This window comes from Eleutherodactylus coqui, chromosome 10 (genome assembly GCF_035609145.1).
Source record: "Eleutherodactylus coqui strain aEleCoq1 chromosome 10, aEleCoq1.hap1, whole genome shotgun sequence".
NCBI lineage: Eukaryota > Metazoa > Chordata > Amphibia > Anura > Eleutherodactylidae > Eleutherodactylus > Eleutherodactylus coqui.
In genome coordinates, this window is record NC_089846.1 from 43295625 (window position 1) to 43319910 (window position 24286).

Below are 24286 nucleotides of genomic sequence, written 5' to 3' on the forward strand. Positions count from 1 at the left end.
TTATTCAAGAAACAAGACCTCATACAGCCGTGTCGACAGAGAAAAAAAAAAAAGTTATGGCTTTTGAAGTGGAGATGAAAATCCTGCCAAATCACTGCGTCCTTAAGCCTAAAATAGGCTTAAAAGACAAAAAGTCTGAAAAACCTGAGAAATCTGTCTCATACCCCACAGCCCTGGTAAAAGGGAGATTCCCAGAATGGTCTATCACCTATCCCATTCGATAGGTGATGAAACTGATTGGGAGGTCACACCACAAAGTTCACAAACAATCTTAAGAAAGTAAGTGTGTGCTGGGTTCTCCTCTCTATGCCCTCCCATATCCCGCAGTGAGGAGGGTCTTGAATGTGGCAGCAGCTGAGCATCCGTGATGCAGATCCAGTTCTTTAAGTGAGGCTGTCAGAAGTTGTTGAGTATAAGTGCTCGGCCATTTCTATCGGGGTCAGTGAAAATGAATGGAGCGGCACTGCGCATGTTCGACCTCTTTATTTAAGCTCCTCCTTATTACAGGAGTGTCTGTATGCAGTGGGAGTCCCAGTAGCGAGACCCTCCAGAGTTTTAGCACGTATCCAGTAGATAGGTAATAGAACATGGTTTTGGAACATCCCCTTTAAAAATCTTCATCTGGGCACATGCTGAAGGCTTCATTTCTCCAGTCACAACCACGGCCACCCTGGCGAAAACCCAACAGATCCCACCGGGCATCCAAAGTGCCAAAACGCAGATGCAAACAAACTTACATTTTATGTAATGTCGTATCAAGTAGTCGACAAGTTTTTGATACTTTTCTCTACTGAAGAAAGCACAAAGAAAGCAGATTAATAGGTGTAGATTTTATTCAGTGACACAGCTGTGTTCATATAGTATTACTCAGTAATAGTCACACCTACTTGTATTACAGCTATGGAGAAGTAATATGGGGCAGATACGCAACAGAAGACATTCAAAGAGTATTCAAGTGAAGAGAACGGTTTTCACTATATAGTTTGTCCATTATCTGTTTATTTTTTAAGCTTTTATTTATTTTGTACAATCCAGATAATTGCAATAACAATACAACTGACAGATCAAAGGCTCCAACCCAGAGTGCTGGGGAAACCCTGTACACAAAGAAACGGCAAGGCGACACGACCAGGATGCAGCACAGGCAGTGCACAGGAGGTGATCACATACGGTGAGGAGCCGTCAGAGCATAGCCTAGGGTCATGGAAGTGATGAGGGGAATACTGTGGAACGTGATATATGTACAAACCTTTACACCATGATGGGAGTTGTAGTTTTGCAACAGTTGAAGGGCCACAAGTTGGGGGAATATTGGTGTAGGGTCTCTTTTGCTGTAACCCATTTATAATTCCTGCAGTCGCTACTTCAAGAAGCACTCCAGGTTTAACTATGGATTTGAGAAATCCATCACAGTATCATTGATGTCTACAGTGAAGAATCCAGTTCTGTAGCTCATCCCCTCCAGACTGTGTATTCTGCACTTTTCTAATAGGCTCCAGGTCACATGACCAGCACAAGCAACAGCCCTCTAGGTGTATTCATCATTCCACTATTGAATGACTCCCAGAGTAATCTGTGACATCATAGTGGAGTGCAGAGTGCCCATGCTCCAGCAGATGCAATGATGAACACATAGAGCACCATCAGCAGATCACACATCATGTGACCAGAAGTGGGAAGCAGATGGAACCTAGTTATTATAAATTATTTGTCCATTAATAGCAACAAACCGATTAATATTCACTTGCCAAGTTAAATCTACAGTGAACCATCAAAATACTTTAAGGCTTTTATCACCATTCGGTACAAGCTTCTACATAGCCATCAGAGTAATGGCTTCCGACTGCTGCATCTGCATCCATGTAAGTGTTGTGCACACGTTTGATACTCTGCTTTTAGATGGCGTGCAACTAGCACGCTCCGAATATGCTCTGTGGAGTGTGCACCAGTAACGATGAACAGCCGGAGCATGTGCTCCAGAGATGCTCCTGGCAATGATGGACAGGCTGAGCATATTTTCTGCAGTCTGAGTGCAATGATGAATCAGCCTCCTTTTCCGACAGATGTCAACTAATCTCAGTGCAGCTTTCATTTTATAGAGCAGTATACGAAATAAAAGCTTCACTGAGATTGGTTGCTTCGGGGAAGACACTTTCTTTATGGCAGTTGACATAAAGCAGCCCCATTACCTGCCTGGCACAGAGCATGATCAGGTCACTTGGAGGTTGAAAGAAAAAGTGCAGAATGCACGGTCTGGAGGGAAAGATCTACAGAACTGGATTCTTCACAGCAGAGGCCATCGTTCCTGGGACGGATTTCTATAAAAGAAAAGAGAAGAAAAAAGTGCTTCATTAATAAGAATTCCTAAACTCCCACTTTGCTAGTAGGTAGTTTATAGGCCATCGGTAAAGGAGCAACTGAAAGAAGTGGTTTTAGAACCTCAGTCACGATTAAGGCAAAATATTCTCAAAGCAACGACCAGACTACACATTCCTCCAGTCCTCACAGACACGGGGAATACCGGTTAATCTTAAAAATCCATATACATGTAGTGTGCAAGCAACAGATACAACATAATGAAAAGCAGACCTCTGGCTGGCTGAAGTCACAGCGGTCCAAGTGCAAAGAAGAAAGGATTTACAAACACTAAGAACGTACAGCCGTCAACCATTGCAATATAAAACCGCAGTATGTATATAAATCTAGGATTTGTGAGGAGCGCAGGGCACTATCAGTGTGAAAATCATACACTCTTACGGCTCTGTGGCCCGGGCACACTGGTGGCCGCCTTTTTAAAGCAATCTGTTTTTCCGTTACTGAGTTTTTCGTTAATATGCGCACCCTGCTTCTCGTATAATGTCTGCATCCTGGTTTAGTCACCGCAACAAACAAGAACGTCAGCACAAAGTTCCATTTAATTGTATCACATTGATAGAATTAAGTAGGCACCAATGAGGTACCCAAAGTGCAAGAAATAAAAACTATACATACAGAAAATTCTCATTCTCCAACCTTACACGACACCATGCAGTTTGAGTGAAATGAGGCGGGTTGTGGCTTTTTTTTTTAACCCCCGGTACCCAACATCCCCCCGCCCCACCGGTTTTTAAATTTTTTTTAAAGATGACGAAACACACACTGCATCCACGCACTGGGAATCTAAGAGATAAATAGACGCTTTGCTTTTTCTTTTAATGCATTTAGACAGCAGCGGACTCTCCGATGCAGAATGAAATCTGAAGATGTTAGCAGGAACAACCGCTCTCGGTCACCGGCTGCTCGGGAGGCTTCTCCAACTTGATGTCAATCACTGGAGGATATGGGTTAAGGAATACTACCGGGTCGGAGGTTTATAAACTAGAACCACAGAAAAGACCGCATGGTTCAGCCGATCTTCCTTTTCTATGCTTATACCAGGCATGTATATATTCACTTATTCTTGATTTACGCAACCACCTCTGCTGAAAGTCTATCTAAGCATCTACTACTCTTCCAGTAAAATAGTACTTCTGATCTTTACCCCGAGTAATCCAAGATTTATTAGCAGTATAGTTTGGGAATGCATAGAGGGACACCAGGGTTACCAGATAACTATTTAGCTTTCAATAGGCTGGCGCCACACAGAGGTGTTTGCCCGTGCAATATGCAGAGAATACAACCCATTGATGTCAATGGGATCGCTCACATGTCCGTATTTCAGAGCGCGCCTTTTGGTCGCACAAAAAAAAAAAAAAAAAAAAGATAGAACATGTGCTATCTTTCTGCATATTTGTGCACCGAAGGTCCCCATATCAGTCAATGGGGAGTCCGCACTACGCAAGGAGATGCATGGAACACTGCATCATTCCACTAGAAAAACAAAAAACACACATCTGGAGCTCAGATGAATTAGCCATTTCAATCAATGCGGGTTTGTGTCCCATGTGCAAAAAAACAAACAAACAAAAAAAAAAAAACACGACATCCTGTGGGCAGAAAAAGTACAGTAAAATACGCGAGAATGCGCACTAAAATGCTTGGTTCAGATCACTAAGGCAATTGCACTTGTGTGAAGCCAACCTTGCACTCACTAAAACAATCCACGCTACGCAGCACTGAAATAAAATCACGTACGACGCCCTCTTGTATCCTATGCTATTGCTATGTTGGAACAAGAATGAGTTCTCTTATCTCACAGAGGTTTCTCAACCTATATTAACCCTTTGCAATCTAATTTTGAATTCAGGGTTTCCTAGGGGTTTTTCTCTTTCTGACATTATACAATGGCGCAATCTGCTGGCCAGAGCTAGTACTGCGGTATGGGACATGCTGGAGAGGCCCCCCCCCCCGACAACAAAGCGGCCAGTAATATACAGTAAGAATACCCTGCTGGACGTCTTCTGACATCGGAGCTGTACAGCCTTCAAATCAGAATGTCTAAAGACAATCAGTGCATGTACTGCAATAATACAGGCATTTTATCAGTAAGATGCCCATTCCAACTGACTTGATCTTCCAGCTAAGTGTATCTGCCACAGATCCAGACTGGCTGTAACACTGTATACTGAATCCTGAGGCCGTTTTAAAGGGGTTGTTTGGTCACAAAGTCATATGCCAAATTTGTTAAAATAAAACAAAGGGTACTTACCTGTCCTCAGCACGGCGATCCGTTGCTGCAACCCCGCTATTATCCTGATCTCTGTTGACAGAAGTCAGGTGACCACAACCTGCCAATCAGAGGCCAAAGCATAACCGTTTCAAACTCCTGGCATCATGGTGCCCAGGATGTGAGCTCTGATACTGCAGCCTCCAGTTGGCAGGCAGCGGTCACCTAACTTCTGTCAACAGAGCCCAGAGGAATCAGTTGGCCGCAGCCCTGGACTGCTGGGGCTGATGACGAGTAATTACCCATTGTGTTAAGTCCTTTGGCACTAATTTTAAAATAAGACAACCCCTTTACCTTAAGGGGGAATCACTGTATAAGTCTCAGACCACTATCATTAGCCTGTGAGTGGTGCGGGATGTGATGTATAGGACAGGCTGAACACTGTTCCTCTTATCAATAACACTGGGCTACAACTATGCAGAAGGCACATCAGTTACAATATGTGTGTCCTCCACCCAAACAGGTTTTCCCAGGAAATAAAAAAAAAAAAAACAGCATCGTCAGAGAGGACAACTGTGTTATAGTAAATATAATAAACACATTAAATTACTTTTTCAGTTTGTGGTTGAGTTCTATAAACATATCTAAGAGTAGCTTCTCTGAATACTGGTCAAGTTAGGAGGAAATATCGCAAATCTAGATGTGGTTCTGATTAAACAAGCCGTTGTGGAGGTGCAAAACTGTAAAAACCTACCAAGTAGCTGCTGCTGCAACATCTCTGTGCAGGTTTCTTTGCTGCTGTCTGGCAGCTCCCTGCTTTCAATTCCCCATAGACATCTAAGGGCAGCTTGAGACATCAGCAAGGAAATCGGCAACCCTACTCCCCTTATCAGTCTGGGTGTCTCCGGTATTAGAGACAGACTTCCTATAATAGGCAGGCTTACCGCCCAAACACATGTAATGACTATCGCTCAAACACACAAAAGTGCGCGCTAATGTTTACGTCTAAACGCGAAGCCATCGGGCATTTTTCGTTTGTCACTCAGCCTACATATTAAAAAAAAGAAATAAATTATCACTGGTTCGCTCACTCCTCGTTATGTCTAAACACTCAGTGTTTCGATGATCTGTCTGTCTAAACATTCTGCATGAGCGCGAACAACTAGCGGTGACATCACTCACCCGTGTGCTTATCTAAATGAGAATCGTCCCGTGTAAAAGGGGCATAAGGCTAGAGCTACCAGCCAACCTTCAGCCACAGGAAAATGGACATGATGCGGCCAGCGGGTCCCGTGTGGACGAGATTTCTGAGAAATCTCGTCTACATGGCTGGCTAACTGCAGGATTAGCGGACGCAGGCGGATTTGCCGCGGCTTAATTCCGGATGGAATTTCCGCGGCAAATCCGCCCAGTGTGAACCCAGCCTAAATGTTGCAGATGTTACACAGGCAATTCTGCTGCAGAAAATCCAGATTTACGATAATGTAAGCATACATGAACAGTACTCTAAAAAGGAAACTAAGGCAGTCATGTTAAAGCCTCAAAAGTAACAAAAAGGATACTGTCTTCTTTACTTTTCTCTGGTGTACTGTCCATGCCAGGCAAAGCAGCGGCTACACGACGAAAGAGCTGTAAGCAGAAGAACACATGTTAGATGTTGCACAGCCGGACCTTTAACCTCCTATAAGCCCCGTAAACCACGTTATGCGCTTATAGAGTCCAGGGTGTAATTTTTACATTGACCAGGCTCCCCGTTCACAAGCGGTCATCCCGGAAAGTCGTCTATCAGCGTGACTTTTCAGTCAGTTCATGTGCATACACTCCGCTGTTCCCTATGGGATGCACAGGCACTGAATGAAAAGGGACACACTGATAAACGGAGCTCTGACTTACCAGGGGTGAGCGTCTATATTCTGGATTTAACCACTAGATCCCCGATTATTCTACTGAACCAAATCTAGTGCACCATAGGGAGATATATATATATATACATATACATACAGAGGGAGGAGACCGATCTTACCTGTTTGACATTGTAGCCCGTCTTGGCACTAGTTTCGATGAACATGACGCTGAGCTCCTTGGCTCTCTGCTCTCCTTCCTCAGTAGTGATTTGTCTATTGGTAACGTGGTGGAAAGAAGAAGAATGCTAATTAAATTAAGGGATTCCCTGTTTACTGTATATATTAAAAACAAAAAGGGACACAGGAAACATAATTGAGTTCAATTAGTTAGTAAGGTTTCAGTACACATTCATAGCACAGCTTACATCATAGACCGAGCATACATGAGGTTAAGCTTTCACCAGTTGCTTGCTAGATTGCATCCCCTCTATTCTCTCAGGAATCACTTCCATTGACAATGTATATTAATGGCAGAGGAGAGAGTAACAGTGCCCACAGGGAGGAGCGCTGCTCATGGCCTCCAGCAGCAAGACACGTACCTGTGTGCCCAAACATCTTGCTTTAGTACTGGTTTCAATTTACAAGAAATTCAGTCCCCGAGATGCCCTTCGACCTCTGAACAGAAGCCTGTCTACAGCAATGGAACAAAACCAGATGAACGGAAATAAAATCAGAGCAAATCAAAATGAAGTATGGAGAAATAAGAACCAATGAAAGGAACATACAAACTTAGAAAGTGAGTAAATGAAAATGGGAAAAAAATGGGCGCACATAACTATAAATTATTTATATTTAAAGGCTGATGAGACAAATTAAAAAAGATGCACAAAATAAATCGTAATGCAGGAAAACATAACGTTAAAAGTGCACATATTGCTAAAAAGCCTGCGCCTTCCATAAATCGGCAGCACATCAGTAGTGAACTAACATTTATAACATATGTTCCATGGGTACAGTGACATCATCTTCGCTCCTGATAAGTTTGTAGTTCCCCTTTCCCTGCCTGCAGGCTCTCTGTAAGGGCTTATTCACACGGGCGAGAAGCTCAAGTGAGTTTTGTGTGTTGCGAGACGCACGAATATGAACTCTATTCTTTTGAATGGATTTTTTCACATGAGCGATTTTTTTCCTCGCAGCATATTCCATCTATGGGTGTTCCCACGGAAAGCCTCGCCCATTGATTTCAATGGGACCGTAAAAAACATCGCATGGCACTTCAATGCCATGCGATGTGTGAGTGTGATACAATGTTTCCCATTGAAATAGATTGGTAACACTTGCAACCCTCTGATGCGTGTGAAACATGCGCCTGAGGATCGCATCATCATAGAAGCCATGCGAGGCTTGTTTGAATAAAAAATGCCTCCCATCAGCGTGAAAAACTCAGGTTGGCTAGTGTGATGTCGGGCCGAACGGTATCACACTCGCCTGTGTGAATGTAGCCTACATTTTCAGGAACCTCCTCGGTAAGGCCAAAGCACAAGGCCGTACTTTGGGGCTAGGAGCGGTCCATGTAGTGCACAGACAGCACACAGCCCCTTTGCAGCCTATACAGGGACTAAAGGTCCACGTGAAAACATAAGACACCGTACGTCCTATTCTTGTCCACCTTCACGAATGAGAATAGCACATACCATGTGCGGTGTCTATACAGATCAAACAGCACAGACGGGTTTATGTCGGCTCTCTAATGCGAATTGCATCTGAATTTCTCAGGCACAACTCGCACTCTGGCCGCGTACCTTTGGTCTAACTCTCAAAAAAGTTCTTCTGCAGTAATAAGCAGACAAGGAATACAGGAAGGGACACGCAGCTGCAGCTGCTCTCTGGAAGACTGTATGCTGTGAGAGGGGAGAAGCAGCAGAAGTTGGGAGATCTGATTGACTCAGAGGGCTAATGGGTACATGAGCAGCAAGACAGGACACCAAAGTAGGGGCAGACGTCACACCAAGAAGAGCCAGTCTACTCAGAAGGCTTGTAAGGAGATGTTACACACCTGAAGAAGCCATGCAAAAGCCAACATATACAGATTAGACAATTTCTGGCTGATGTATATTTATAGCTGTCCAAGGAGTGAATTAAGGCAAAAAGGAATAATTAGTACTTTAAATAGTTCTCAGGTTTACTATAAATAGAGATTACCGAAATGAGCAAAGTGACCAATTTGTATATACAAGTTTTAGAGTCACTTGACAACCTCGGCTGTTTATAAACAGAGCAGCCAATGGTAATGTATACGTAAAGGGTGTGGGTGTGTATACGTACCTTGTCACTTGAACAACCTGGACAAACTCTTTAACCCCTTCCCGCTATATGACGTACATTTACGTCATGCAGGTCCAGGGTATGTATGAAGAGAGATCGTGGGGCGACCTCTGTTCATACAGTGCGGGCGTCAGCTGTTTATTACACAGCTGACATCCGCAGGCAATAGCTGCAATTGACAGTGTGGCCGATCGTGGCTGTCAACCCTTCAAATGCCGCTGTCAACTCCGACAGCGGCATTTAAATCCCCCGAATGATGTTCAGGGCTCCCACACAACCATATAAGCATATGCTATAGGATTACATCATACTGCAGGAGCGATCAAAGCATCACTAGTTGTGGTCCACTAGGGGGCTAAAAAAAAAAAAACAAAAAAAAAAACTAGAAGATCAATAAAGTTTTATTAATTGCAAAAGAAAAAAAAATAAAATGGCTTTTTTGCCATAACTATAATAAAAAAAAAATCTAACTCATGAAACAAAAATACATATTTGGTATCACCACGTCCGTCAAAGTCCGTTCTATCAAAGTAGCGTATTATTTACCCCGCACTGTGAACGTCGCCTGCAAAAAAGAAAAAAGTAAAGGACGCCAAAAATGCACTTTCACTGACCATGTCTCCCAGAGAAAAAGCAATTAAAAGCAATCAAAAAACCCACAAAAAAATGAGCCCTCGCACAATTATGTCAACAGAAAAATGTAAACGTTATTGTGGGCAGAAGATAGCGGCAGAAAATAATTTAAAAAAAATTAAATGTCTTTGAAAAAAATTAAAAATAATTACAGCATAAGTACAGCAAAAAAAATAAAAAAACCCTATACAAGTTTGGTATTGTAGTAATCATACTGACCGATTGAATAACGTTATGTCATTTTTGTTGCAGTTTGTGCACTGTAGAAAAACGATGCACTGATAGATGGCGGAATGTTGTTTTTTTCCATTTTACTCCACTTAGAATTTTTTTAAAGTTTTCCGGTACATTAAATAACACCATTGAAAATTACAACTCGTCCCGCAAAAAACAAGCCCTCATACAGTGACGTCAATGGATAAATAAAGGAATTACAATTTTTGTAAAAGGGGTGAGGAAAAAACGAAAATGGGGGGGGGGGCGCATCATTAAAAGGAGTTGGAGTTTTTTAAAATTTATTTATTTTTTTAAATAAGCTGGTAATGCAGAAAAACCCGCCCGTATTCATCTGTCTGAGCTGCTGTAGCGCAGCATCTTCAAACAAACCGTGGGCGCTCTATTTCCAGGCGGCAGTGAGCCTGTTGAGGTCTGTGATGTCCTGTTTACAGGCTGACTCCGCAGATGAGATGATCGGTGAGACAGCGCTGAAGGCGCGAGGAGCTGGGACACACGAGGCTGGGCTAGTTTATTATTGTTCTGCAGTGCCAGCATATAAAAATAAATAAATGTTAAATAGTATATATTTATATTATATATACACACACGAATGTACTTAATCCCGACCTACGTCCATCTATATAAAAAGTCGGAAGACTCCATTAGACTAGTCATAAAGTTGTGCTCACAGAGTTCGTAAAAACATGTGAGGGCACTACTGATGTAACCTTTATAAATAGAACTTGTGCTTCTAAACAATATCTCAGGTTGGACCAGAAAGCATTCCAAACCACGAGGGTGCCTTCACACGCCGCTGACTTGCTGTGGATTGTATCGCAGATTTTAGTACAGGGCCACAGCAGTTTTCAATCTGCAACCAAATCCGCAGCCAATCAGCAGCACGTGAAAGCACCCTGAAAGTGGACAAAGTCATTTGAAAGAAAATGTCAACTTAATATGCCCATTAGTGCATTTAGAGGTGGTCAGAATAGAAAGTCGCAGTAAAGAGCCAATTCTTAGGACTGTAGTTGGCCAGTAAAACCAGCGGGTGGCCACCAATTTCACAGACGGTCATGAAAAGCTTCTTTTTCTCTACAGTCAATCATTCATGAAATTGATTGCTCAAATCCTATGGTTTTAACTCGAAAAAAAAAGAGCATTTTAGCCGAGCAGGACAAATAGTAGTTTGAAAACCGTAAAGAGAAAAGAAAAAAAAAAAAGGTTCAACCCAGCCAGGCTACGAGACCACAGAATATATTACCAATACGATGATTATCCAGACCTCCTCTATGTTAATAGGCCTGCGCCCTCCTGGCCGTGTGCTGTGCAGTTACCTCTTATCTGCCAGATCAGTTTTATTGCCCACCAGCATGATTATAACGTCACTTCCCCTCTCTGTTCGAACATCGTCTATCCATTTGGAAGTTTGCTGGAAAGAGTTCAGGTCTAGATGGAAGATAAAACATATATATAAGAATGTTGCAGTAACTTTCCGTTTCACAAACTGGACAGGCTGAACATACATGTAATCAGCAATAAGAGGGATTAAAGGGTGAATTCATGCAAGTCCGATTTATTCTAGAACATCTGCAAAATCTGTTCCAGTCATCTGGATGCGGCTGTTTCTGCAGCATGTGCGTGGCTTTCTGCAAACCCTATACAGGTGAAGCAAACCGTTGCAGAAATTTCTGCAGGAGAACCTGCACCGTGTGCGAATGCACCTTAACGATAGGCTAACAGAACATTTCATACAGGTTCCAGGCCAAATTCTGAAGCCCATTGTTATTTACGAGAATATGTGCCGTAGATTATAGATTAAGAAGCACTCCATTCTCCTGTTACACACCCCCCAATCCCCCCCCCCACACACGCCATCACCAAAGTGGGGGTAAAAAGTCAGTGTGTCCAATAAAGCCAACGTGCCGAAATTTGGACACGGCCGGCAGCTGTATGAGAAGGATTGCACGTCCTCACACAGCTGCTGGCTGGGACAGCATACATAGCAAGGGAGGAGAGCCATCCTTACTAACAGCTGATTGGTGGGGTGGGGAGCAGCAGCAGTTTTCTTCGGCGCTCAGCAATCAGCTGTTCCTACCGGCGGCTCTTCTCCCCTGTTGTGTGATAAGGATCGCACATCTGTACCATAGCAGCCGCCCGTACGAACTGCTGATTAGTGAGCTGGAGGGAATTACTGCTGCTGCTTCCCCATCAATCAACTGTATGTAGGGACAGCTCTCCTCCACTCCTTATCATGCAGGTGCTGGCTCCATAGCAGGGGAGGAGCGCCACCCATAGGTACAGCGGATTGGTGCCTAGTTGTACTGAAATGTATAACTCATACCTCACCATAATCTGACGTGCCACGCAAGGTTCCTGAAAAGTTGGGTGGCAACTAATGGAATTATTACATTGTCACTCAGCTCTTCCAGGATCCTGAATGCCAACTGCAGAGCTCTGCAAGCATGTATACCACATACATCGCGATAACTAGTCAAACATGGCATTCAGGGCTCTGGGAAAGCTGGATGACAAGTAATAAGATCACCATTACATTTACACTCAGCTGTCCCTGGATCCTGAACAGCAGGTTGACGTAGTGGTATAGACTTCATTCTAAGGCGGTACTACTGCTCTTTATTCCTATGTATACATCCAATGACAGGCAAATATGAGATGTGAACCGAGTCTTCAACTGTTCCAAGGTTTCTTAAAACAGAAAAAAAAAAAAGTCACTCACTTGTAATATCATACACAACAACCGCAATTGTGGAGTCACGTATATAGCTGGGGATCAGACTGCGGAAACGTTCCTGTCCGGCGGTGTCCCAGAGCTGCAGCCGCACCTGCTGATACCAGGCCAATGAAGACAGGAAGAAAAGCAGAAGGGACAGATATTATAAGGAGGGAACATAGTGAACAGTAGAAAACCGAAAAAGAAATGTGGATTAATGCTACCCAATGCACCTATGGGAAAGGGGCTTTTTTCAACTGATGACCCTATTCATTGATGGACAGGGGTTCGCCACTCAGGACCCCAGTCCATCACCTGAATGTCATTGCAGGAAGGGGAGCACAGACTTCACTCCCATTGAAATCAATGATAGCACTGCCCTATTAAACGTCCTGCTCTTGTTACTGACAGGACTATTGAAGGTGGTTCGGTGATAGTATACAGCCAGGTATCCTGCTCTCCCATCCATGTGGAAGCTTTTTAGCTTAACAAGAGGCGTCTACATAGCTAGGAACCCATCAAGCAAAGTTCACCTGGATGTGGCAGATGGGCCCACATAGTCTGATCAAACTATGCACAAAGAACCTTGCACTTTAATTATGTGGTTCGTATAAACCATAATTGTGCATTTTAATGTAGATATTAAGCATGCATTTGTTACAGGACCGTACATCATGTCCTGCCTGCAACAAACAGCAGGATGTGACTTTGAAAAGCAGGGCTCCCATTGATTGCATTAAGAGTGAAGCCGGAGCTCCCATTTCCTGCGCCTCATCATTAATGTTTACATCCGGCCCGCTGTACCAGGTTGGACGATCCGCTGATGGACGGGGATTCTGGGCCCCAATCCATCAATAACTGAGGACCATTCAGCTGCTTCCGTGAAGGCCCTTTTACACACAAAGATAATCGCTTACACGGCCGAACGACTGAACAAACTGACAACATTTTTGCATCAAATTACACATACAGATAATGACTCCATTTCCCTCATTAGCTAAAGTAAGCTTTGTAGAAGGAGAACTAGTTGTTTGCTCAGGTGAATGTGTGTTTATGCGAGGGATTATCTGGCCATCAGGATTCCAGTCTCCTCCTCGCACATTAAACAATGTACTCATTGTGTATTCAAATGGAGCGAATTTTGAAGGGCCTGACGACTATTTTTATGCCAGCTAAAAACCAGCGCTAAACACCAAGTTAATAGATAGCGTGCAACTGACCACATTTACATGTAACGATTCTCACTCACTTTCGAACGTTTTAACGAATTTTGAGTGAAAATTGTTGCATGTAAAAGGGCCTTTTCTCTAGACCAAAACTCTAAATTCTCAAGAATGACAAAATGTGGTAAGCCAGATGGCATTGTACCCGGCATTACATCCCTGCTGAGGTGAATGTACTGCAGTAAAGATCAACAGATCATGTTGGAACAAATCCGCACTAGCATATGCAGCAATCCGTCCCCATCCAGCGAATTCATTGTCATAGGTGACCCTTCTGACTTCAGAAGATTACAGCAAGTACACGAACTGGGAACACGCTAAAATAAAGGGCTCTGGCAATCAACTAAATGCCATGCCTTCTTGGCTTTTAGCGCAAAGACCCAGAGGTCATGTTAAAGGGGTGGCCATAGATTAGAATGGGACTTTAATGCACCGACCACAAACCTGCATGTTCTGTGTTGGTGCATACATGCCAAGATAGTATATGGCAATGGGTGGCACACAGCCAGTACGCTATGTCACGGCGCACCTGCTGCATGCCATGCGCATATTCCCCACAGCCTGCACCCTGTGAGATACGGTCATGGGAACCTGGCCATACAGGAAGGAATTCATCACTCACCGTGCGATCCTCTAGGTACATAGTCTTGGAAAGAAAGTCTATGCCAATGGTAGCCTGTAAAGAAGTAGAATACACTTCATGCAAAAGCAAGAAAACAATACATATAGCATACATAAGACAATGATACATACGATGCAATCACATTCCACATACGGTTACCATATATTGTGCCCTGACCTATATCTGCTAAATGCACATATATAGAAGGAAAAAAAAGGGAGAATCCTGCCTAATGCAAACTAAAAAGTGAGGATGCACATTATGTCGGGGGCCGTGGGAGCAGCGCAGCTGTACTAACTGCATCTATCTCTAAGATTAGTTTGCTTTTATCAGGATGTGTACACATAGCGCGCTGCCCGGCGCTGGCACCGAAACAATAACACACTGAATGGGCGATTATGGCCAGACGCCGCAGACTTGATAGGCGATTAGAGGTCTCCAGGAGAGCCTGCTGCTCCGACTAATCCTCCAGCTACTTTAATCTGGAAACAATAAAGGAGAATTAACTTTAGTACTTCCCTTTCAAAGATCAAGACTCAGGAGGCTCACCTGGTACGTGTTGTCAAAGCTGTCATACATGAAGCGGGTGATGAGCGAGGTCTTCCCAACTGCAATGGAAAAGGAAATGGTTAATGGCTTCAGACGCTATAGTCCTCTATGTATACATGGAATAGCTTAAAGTCTATGCACATAAAGGGTGCTGAAAACTCACGGACCCCCCTATAATGCGAGTTTGCACATAGTGGAGCGAATCTGTGGCAAGCCCCCCCCCCCCTACCGCGGAGCCATCGTGAGGACGGGCGCAGCACTGATCAGTAAGGAGGTGACAAGGGAAGACAGTTGTAGGATGTCTGGAGACCCTCCACGTGCGGGAGTATCCGCTACACCTTAATCTCATCACAAGGATCTCAATTAAGGCGGTGAGCTTTGGCGAGCCCTCGCCTCGTGCGCCCTCTGACCTTCCAGCCTCGCTGCTAAAGACACGACAATCGGCTTAGCGGAAATCTCAGGATTTGACAAGAAAAGTGGCATTTTTACTAAACAGCTTTGGAGAACTACTGACTGTTGTATAAAACGTGGCTGGTCCAAGTCCCGCATCTCGCCGGAAGCCCTCTGCGCCAAATATACATTGAGTCTCAATCTAATCCAAGTGCAGAGCACAGCAGTATATGTGCGACATACTTAAAGGGCGTCTGTCGCCATATTTACGCTGCCCGATAGGGACCTGCCGGGAGTGGGGTGGGGGGAGGTCGATTTAAAGAGAACTGGTCACCTCTCCTAACATCATGCCTTAGATTTCTGCATGGTAGCGCTCCTCTAGAAGTCATTCCAAATGGCTGTCTGCAACACGTACATCTACAAAGGTCATAGCCACACAGTGCTGGATTATAGCCCTGACTGTTTAGTCAATGCTCTGTTAAGTTCTTAACCCCTTAACAACCTGACTGCTGTCTGATACTCATCATGATTATCGAATTGCTTTGCTTTCTATCCCTCTGTGCTGTGCTAGCAATCCCATGATGCATCAGCACAGCATCACATGGGCAACTAGAGGCACTACCATCTCTGCCTGCTGGAAGGACACTGTGATTATTACCTTTTATATTAAATTATGTTAATAAGCTAAAGACAATAATTTTACGGTCAGGAAGGTGAAGTGTAATCTTCATTAGAACTGTGTGACAGAAGCCTCTAATCATCCGTGCTACGTGTTTGTGTGTCCCCCCTGTGAAGAGCCTCTGTGGTCCATGCAGTTTCATCATACAGTAAGGCCAGGCTTACACGAATGGTTTGGATTCCGCGAGTGGAAGACCTGCGTTTGATCGCAGAAACGAATTGTGTATGGTCGCATACGCGTGCGGTTTTCCACGCAGATGTACATTTAAGGACAGCATATTGTCCGCAAGGAAGAACTATGGCGAGCAGGGAATGACATCAGAAAGCTGCTAAACCCCCTGGGACACCCTTCTATCTCCCAGATGACATCCTCTTGTGCGGTCGTGGTAAGAACAGCTCTGAGAGCCTTTAGGACGGGATACTCTTCTCTTGGCTTGGCTGAGGATGCATTACGGATACTTCTCAGGTTGCTTGGAGACCAGGTAGGGAGGAGGGGGAAGGCACCATTGGGCTTGCAATTTTTTTTTCGTGCAGATGATCTGCTGTGCATCCGTATACATCCGTGCGGAAAAACCATTGAATCCGCAATCTCCCGCGAGCATTTTAAATTAATTTACGCAACGACTCACAGGTCACCTGCGGCGGGAATCCGTGCATGCCGTGTACATGAGGCCATATACTACTTTTTTTGAAAGTAGTATAAACCACTGTAAAAAAAAAAAAAAACACTTTCGGGTAAGAGCCCAGAAGAACAAGCGGACGATCAAGGAGTCCACAATTCAAGTCTGTTCGTGTGAAATTGGCGACTTTTTGAAAGAACAAAAAGTGTAGTAATTCCAAGGTAGTCACAAAGCGATCACATGACCCAACTGAAGAGAAGAAGGACGGCAGGAATTTTCGGATAGAAAGGAACAACTAAACATAGTATTACCAGCCAACATATATACTGGCGACTTGTTATATAAGGGAGACCAAAAAATATGTCCCTGGAGTGGCCCTTTGATAAAAAAAAAAAAAAACTTCAATATTACAAATAAAAATTATATTAAACTTCAACTCCACTTTCACATAGAAAAGTCAAAATTAAAAAAACAAAAACAAAACTGGATAACTGGTATAACTGCACCTATTTTTTCTAATTTTGGCTTCCATGTGTCCCTCTCTGGATAGAATCAATCTCCGAATCCCTCAAGCAGCCAAATCTGATCGCTTCTTACTTCCCCTGCATACTACAGTGTTTCCCGATAATAAGACCTACCCTGATTTTCAGGAGGGTTGAAATATAAGCCCTTCCCCAAAAAGAAGCCCAAATTGCACTACATGAAAAAAAAACCAAAACTCACCTCGCAGGCATCGACCCCGTCCCCCCTCTCTGCCCGCTAGATGCTCTGGCAATCTTACGTGTCGTTCTTAGCGGTGACAGAGCATTCTCTTCCTGGTAATATGGGTTGAATACCCCGCCTCCAGCAAGAGATTGCTGTGATTGCCTCAGAACCGTAGCATCAGCCAATCACAGCTGGCGCTCGATGAGCCAATCACAGCCATTTAATGTCGTCATTCATGTCCTCCAGCGCTCATTAGATGGCAAGACACTACAGACCCTCTTACACAGAAGCCCGCGACAGCCGTCCCAATGATAATTGCTTCTATGCCTACACACACAAGAACGATCATCGTTCCGTGAATGAAGGCGGAACGCGATGGAGACCATTCCGGCCACCTGCCTCCATTCACAGTAAACAGGCAGTTGATCCTAGATGAGTTACTGCCTGTCCACACGGGCCGATCATCATCTGATTTTTCTGCCTGCACGATCTGGACGAAGAATATCCTTCGTCGTTGAGATTGCGCTGGCATTCACACTAATCATTCAGATTCCCGCGATCCAGCCGGTGATCATTCAGTGTAGGAGGGCCCTCAGGCCAAGGTCACATCTGCAGGGGGGATTCCGCGATTCTGTTTCGTCATGAGAAAAGCATAACAGAATCCTGTCCGGGAACAGATGACAAGACCCAGCCGCACCCGCCAGACTCCGGTGATTATAATGGGGCCTGCCGGGCTTCCGGTACGCCGCCCAGTATTATCCCAGAGGTAATAGTACAACATGCAGTGCAATGTCATCCAGGATTTTGGGACAGAGGCTCTGACCACAGGCGCCGGCGCATAGATGAACACGCCGTTACAACTGAGCCTTTCAAAACCAAACATTTTGGGGTTTTTTGTTTTTTTTTTGTTCCTTCTTCCAAAAACTCTGACTTATTTCTCCATTGACATAGATGGGCTTGCTTTTCGTGGGACAAGTACTTTTTAACAGCGCCATTTAATATCTCATATAATGCATGGAAAAACTTTTAAAAATATCTAAGTGGGTTAAAAGAATTAAAAAAACAAACAAAAAGGAAATCGAGGCTTCTTTCTTCTGGGGTGGGGGGGGTTGTCTTTAAATGTCTCAAGGTGCCCTAAACATGATGTAACCTTTATTCTACAGGCACTACCAAATATATAGGTTTTTGTACATTGCACTACTATAAAATAAAAAATGTAAAAAAAAAAAATTAAATTAAAAAACCCTGCTTTTGTCACCATATTCTCATCATCCCCATAACTTATTTCCTGCGGATGGCGCTGTGTGAGGGCTCTCTGTCTGGTAAGGCGAGCTGCCTGCTGTAGTTTCTACTGGTATCATTCATCCATCGGTGATCGCTCACTGAATGTCGGTGGAGCGGCCGGAGATCTCTTCCATCACCGCCTCCATCACAGGGGTTCATAGAGGAACGGCTGCCTGCCTCAAACGGGCCGACAACCACTCAGTATCTAGGTGACCTAAAAAACAAGCGACTTCGACAAGTGACAGATTACCACTCACCTATCGGGCCCAGAGTGTCGTCGGGACGGCGGTTGCCGTTATCACTGGCACAGCAGCTGCTGCATTAGTTTGGTGATACACCGGGGCTCCGTTCTCAGGATTGGGGGTGGTCTCGGGACTAACCGGGATAGGAGTGGGGGGTGGTCTCGGGACTAACCGGGATAGGAGTGGGGGGTGGTCTCGGGACTAACCGGGATAGGAGTGGGGGGTGGTCTCGGGACTAACCGGGATAGGAGTGGGGGGTGGTCTCGGGACTAACCGGGATAGGAGTGGGGGGTGGTCTCGGGACTAACCGGGATAGGAGTGGGGGGTGGTCTCGGGACTAACCGGGATAGGAGTGGGGGGTGGTCTCGGGACTAACCGGGATAGGAGTGGGGGGTGGTCTCGGGACTAACCGGGATACGAGTGGGGGGTGGTCTCGGGACTAACCGGGATACGAGTGGGGGGTGGTCTCGGGACTAACCGGGATACGAGTGGGGGGTGGTCTCGGGACTAACCGGGATAGGAGTGGGGGGTGGTCTCGGGACTAACCGGGATAGGAGTGGGGGGTGGTCTCGGGACTAACCGGGATAGGAGTGGGGGGTGGTCTCGGGACTAACCGGGATAGGAGTGGGGGGTGGTCTCGGGACTAACCGGGATAGGAGTGGGGGGTGGTCTCGGGACTAACCGGGATAGGAGTGGGGGGTGGTCTCGGGACTAACCGGGATAGGAGTGGGGGGTGGTCTCGGGACTAACCGGGATAGGAGTGGGGGGTGGTCTCGGGACTAACCGGGATAGGAGTGGGGGGTGGTCTCGGGACTAACCGGGATAGGAGTGGGGGGTGGTCTCGGGACTAACCGGGATAGGAGTGGGGGGTGGTCTCGGGACTAACCGGGATAGGAGTGGGGGGTGGTCTCGGGACTAACCGGGATAGGAGTGGGGGGTGGTCTCGGGACTAACCGGGATAGGAGTGGGGGGTGGTCTCGGGACTAACCGGGATAGGAGTGGGGGGTGGTTTCGGGACTAACCGGGATAGGATTGGGGGGTGGTTTCGGGACTAACCGGGATAGGATTGGGGGGTGGTTTCGGGACTAACCGGGATAGGATTGGGGGGTGGTTTCGGGACTAACCGGGATAGGATTGGGGGGTGGTTTCGGGACTAACCGGGATAGGATTGGGGGGTGGTTTCGGGACTAACCGGGATAGGATTGGGGGTGATCTCGGGACTAACCGGGATAGGATTGGGGGTGATCTCGGGACTAACCGGGATAGGATTGGGGGTGATCTCGGGACTAACCGGGATAGGATTGGGGGTGATCTCGGGACTAACCGGGATAGGATTGGGGGTGATCTCGGGACTAACCGGGATAGGATTGGGGGTGGTGTCTCGGGACTAACCGGGATAGGAGATAACTTCATATTACTGGACACCCCTGTAATACCTTTAAATTCATGGCTGGCTTGTACCAAATCACCTGTTCCCGTGGCTGATTAACCGCATAGACTGGGGCTGAACCTGTCTCCGCGGCATGTCACACTACCAGCCTGGATTTCTGCTGTGGATTCTGCGGTAGTTTTTTTTTTTTTTTTTACTTCTACTGCAAGAGGCAACCACCGGGGGCGCCGACCCGTGTAGTGCAGCTGGCAGCATGTGCCAGACAGTGCCCACATCAGCCCCTTCCCATCTGTAATACCCCACATTGTAAGTCACCATCTAACCGCACCCTCATGGGGAAACAATAGGGCTGCGCCGAAGGCTTCCTACACACGTGCGAACGCGATATCAGGCTGCGAACACGCGATGCACCTGCGGATGACCGGTATTTTTCAGGCACACCCGCATCGGTGACGTTCTGATGCCCCGCATGATAGAAGATCGGAAAGGGTTCCCATTGACTTTAATGGAACCAAACGAATGGGCAACGCCTTCCGAGGAACAAGCGGGACGCGAGATTATCGCTAGATTGAATGAAATTAGGAACGGTACCACCTGACCGCCGCAGCCAATCAAGAGGCCGTAGCAATCGTGCTGTTCTCATTGCTTCAAGTGTCTGTGATGCCAGGACAACAGCGCCTACAACCACGGCCTCTGATTAGAAACGGTACCACCTGACCGCCGCAGCCAAACAAAGACCAGAAGGATAGCGGGTCTGGATCGGTGACGGGTCAGTACAGCTGGGTTGGTTCTATTAATGCACTGGCTTATAAAACCATCCGGGAACCGGACTGCCGTAAGCAGGACGACAGCTGCAAATACTGTAAGCCGTGACATCATCAGTCTGCGTGACATCATCAGTCTGCATGACATCACCACTCTCCATGACATCATCAGTCACCATGACAAGCTGGAGCAGATACCGTGCCCTACTGACAGCTGTGCCGCACAGCCCAAGTACACACCTGTATACACCACCCCCCGCTATATACGTGCTGCACCCCCGGCCGCTCCCGCGCACACAATGGGGGGCACTCACCGCTCTGCTCCCCCAGGAACACCAGCTTGAATTTCCTCAGGGGGTTCCCGAACTCTCCGCCGCCGGTCGAGGTCATAATGAGGAAAGCGCCGAATCACCGACCTGGAGCAGAACCGACCAGAACCGAGGAGCGAGCACGCAGCGCACCAGGCCGAGCGCGGACTCGTCACGTGAGAGGGCGGGGCCGTGCGCGCTCCCGAGGAGACGGCTGCTCAGAGCCGCCATATTGCTACACCCACAGACTGCTACAATCGGCGACTGACAGCCTCCCGCAAAGAACGCTTATGTGTTATGGCTCTTCATGTTTGCATGCCCACAGTTGTCAATTAGCCATTTTTCTTTTTTTTCTGGGGTTTGATGACAATAAAACATAATGTTCATTTATAATCCACTGAAGTGCAGGTTCACACAAGCGCAATTGCGCACGCTTTAACACAACTTTTTTGCGCGCATGTCAGCATCAATTAGCCATCTTTCTTTTTTTTTCTTCTGGGGTTTGATGACAATAAAACATGATGTGTACTTATAATCCACTGAAGTGCGGCTTCACACAAGCGCAATTGCGCACGCTTTAACACAACTTTTTTGCGCACATGTCAACATAGTTTAATCTGGTTTCACGTCTGCGTTGGCGGTCGCAGATCTGGCTTAGAAAAAGTACTGCATGCATCCAAAGGCCGAATATCTGAGTGGAAACCGAACGGACCCCATTATAGTCTACGGGGTCCGTTCACTGGTATTCGGTTCCGTCCTGTTTGGCCGCAGGGATTCCCCTTTCCTGCCCTCCGATTTGAACCTCAGGCACAGATGCGACACCACCCTTAGGCTCCATTCACTCAGGGCAGTTCGGCTGCAATAAAAAATGCACCAAAAAGTGCATTTTTTGCCACATTTTACTACAAACATAGTAAAAACACGTGGTTTCACCAATGCGCTTTTTGGTGCGGTTTTTATTAAAAAAGTGAACTGCCCCGTGTGAATGGAGCCTTACTGCACTTTTTCTGCCCGCAGGGAATAATTCTTCGCACATGGGACACAAACTTCGATTCAATTGGCTAACAAGTTCCAGATGTGTTCTTTGTCCAGGGGAATTACGCCGTGTTCCACGCATCTCATTGCGTATTGCGCACACATTTGCACCCCCCCCCCCCCATTGACTCCTATGGGGACCTGTGGTGCGCAAATATGCAGAAAGATACAGCGCGTTCTATCATTTTTGCGTGCTCCAAAATACAAAAATGTGAACGAACCCATTGACATCAATGGGTTCTATTCTCTGCGTACCTTGTGCGCGCAAGTATGTCAGTATGAAGCCGGCCTAAGACATGACAATCGCATGCTAGATATTTGGGCTGTATTCAGACTATGTGGTTGAAAAGCGCATTGAAACTACTCTTGGGGGAAAAAAATGTTTTAACATGTTTTGCCGCAGTTTACAATGTGGTTGTGGAAAAACGCAACTGCATTGAAAACTCTGGTCAGGTTGTAGTAAATGCCAAATAGCATCTCTACAAGACCGGCCATGAATGTCTGATGAATGTCTCGCATTCCTAACATTAAAAGGACACTTAGAGGGTTGTTGTACCGGAATGTCAAGTTATGCCCTAGTATGCACAGGATGGGGGATAACCTGCTGATCAGTGGTGGGGGTCTTAGTGTGTCCTGCTGTCCTATCACTGTGCAGGTTGCTTCTTCCCATGCAGTGATGTCATGGGGTTGCTTCTCCCCATGCGGTGATGTCATGGGGTTGCTTCTCCCCATGCAGTGATGTAATGGGGTTGCTTCTCCCCATGCAGTGATGTCACTGTGAATGGATCGGTTGCCAAGCATGGATGGTCAGTAGAGATGAGCGAATGTACTCGGTAAGGGCGATTTCGCAATCGGGCACCGCGATTTTCGAGTACTTCACTACTCGGGTGAAAAGTACTCGGGTGCGCTGTGGGTGAGCGGGGGGTTGCAGTGGGGAGTGGGGGGGGGGGGAGAGGGAGAGAGAGAGGGCTCCCCCCTGTTCCCCGCTGCTACCCCCCCACTCCCCTCTGCAACCCCCCGCCCCACAGTGCACCCGAGTACTTTTCACCCGAGTAGTGAAGTACTCGAAAATCGCGGTGCTCGATTGCGAAATCGCCCTTACCGAGTATGTTCGCTCATCTCTAATGGTCAGCGATCCACTGCTTTCAGCGGGACTGACGGAAATACAGGAGCTGCACCCGCTTGGGTATCTCCACAGTGCCATTGAATGTGAATAAAGCGCTAGTGAGCTTACGCAACCAGCGCTCTATTCAGTCTCCACTATGGGGGTGCAGTAACCCTGCAGCGAGGACACAGGACCCCCACAGATCAGCAGGGGTCTCAGCGGTGAGACCCCCACTGATCAGCAAGCTATCCCCTATCCTGTAGTCCATTTTTAGATCAGAGCTCAATTTCCCCTCTATGTCACTTTCTCTGCCCTGTTTCCCATCCTCCTGTCCCATCCTAGTCATGGCGGTCTGTGTAATGTCCTTAACGGATGTAACAACAGCGATATGCCGTTGACAGTAATGGAACTGAACGATGGCACTAAGGGCGGCTTCACACGGACGTATTTGGGACGCAAAATGCAGAGAATAGAACCCATTGATATCAATAGGTTTGCTCTCATCTCCTTTTTATGCGCCCTTTTTGTTGCGCGTGCAAAAAAATAGGACCTGCTCTATTTTTGTGTGCATTTGCGCAACAAGGGTCCCCATAGAAGTCTATAGGAGGTGTGCTATACGTTGCGCAATTCAGTGGAAAAAAAAGAGACTTCTGGTGCTTATTAGTCTTAATAGCCATTTTAATCGGGGTGTGTTCGTCTGCTGTGTGCAAATCAATATGCCCTGCGTGGGGAAAAGTGCAGGAAAATACGCAAATACACGCGCAATTCAGCCCCTTTCATAGCTTGCACTGAAGCATGCGCATATTGCACATACGCATGAGTGAAGCCGCCATAATGATCATTCAGGCCCCTTGCACAAATGGCGATCGGTGCTCTTTCCTGGCAGACCCGGTGCCTACTCCATGTGTAGTAATAATCCCAATAGGAATCCAAAAGAATATTGAGGTACGAAAACCCCAAACTGCATTCAAGATGGCAGCTGTGCCCTCACTAGTAACTTACACAAGGCCGCCATCGGCATGCGCGCCGTAGGAACT

The 24286-nt window shown here is 46.3% G+C and overlaps 1 protein-coding gene across 2 annotated transcripts; it reads right to left on the reverse strand.

The window, feature by feature from the left end:
- Positions 1-815: 815 nt before the first annotated feature.
- Positions 816-21275, reverse strand: RAB41 (RAB41, member RAS oncogene family). 2 transcript variants are annotated; one of them, XM_066580926.1, is made up of 8 exons: positions 21116-21275; positions 14729-14787; positions 14180-14233; positions 12341-12446; positions 10938-11049; positions 6609-6702; positions 6148-6214; positions 816-3310 (listed from the first exon to the last, which is right to left on the reverse strand). In XM_066580926.1, exons 1-8 carry the CDS (start codon positions 21189-21191, stop codon positions 3246-3248), a joined length of 633 nt encoding a protein of 210 aa, XP_066437023.1. In that variant the 5' UTR covers positions 21192-21275; the 3' UTR covers positions 816-3245. The 2 variants fall into 2 exon arrangements, with proteins under 2 accessions (XP_066437023.1, XP_066437021.1); XM_066580924.1 differs by having other exon boundaries at positions 12341-12449.
- Positions 21276-24286: the final 3011 nt, after the last annotated feature.

Coding starts and splice junctions, on each gene's coding strand:
- RAB41 (XM_066580924.1), bottom strand. CDS start 21,191: ATGACCTCGACCGGCGGCGGAGAGTTCGGGAACCCCCTGAGGAAATTC. Junction 14,788..21,115: donor GTTCCTGGGGGAGCAGAGCG/GTGAGTGCCCCC, acceptor TTTCCATTGCAG/TTGGGAAGACCTCGCTCATC. Junction 12,450..14,179: donor TGTACCTAGAGGATCGCACG/GTGAGTGATGAA, acceptor GCCTGGTATCAG/CAGGTGCGGCTGCAGCTCTG.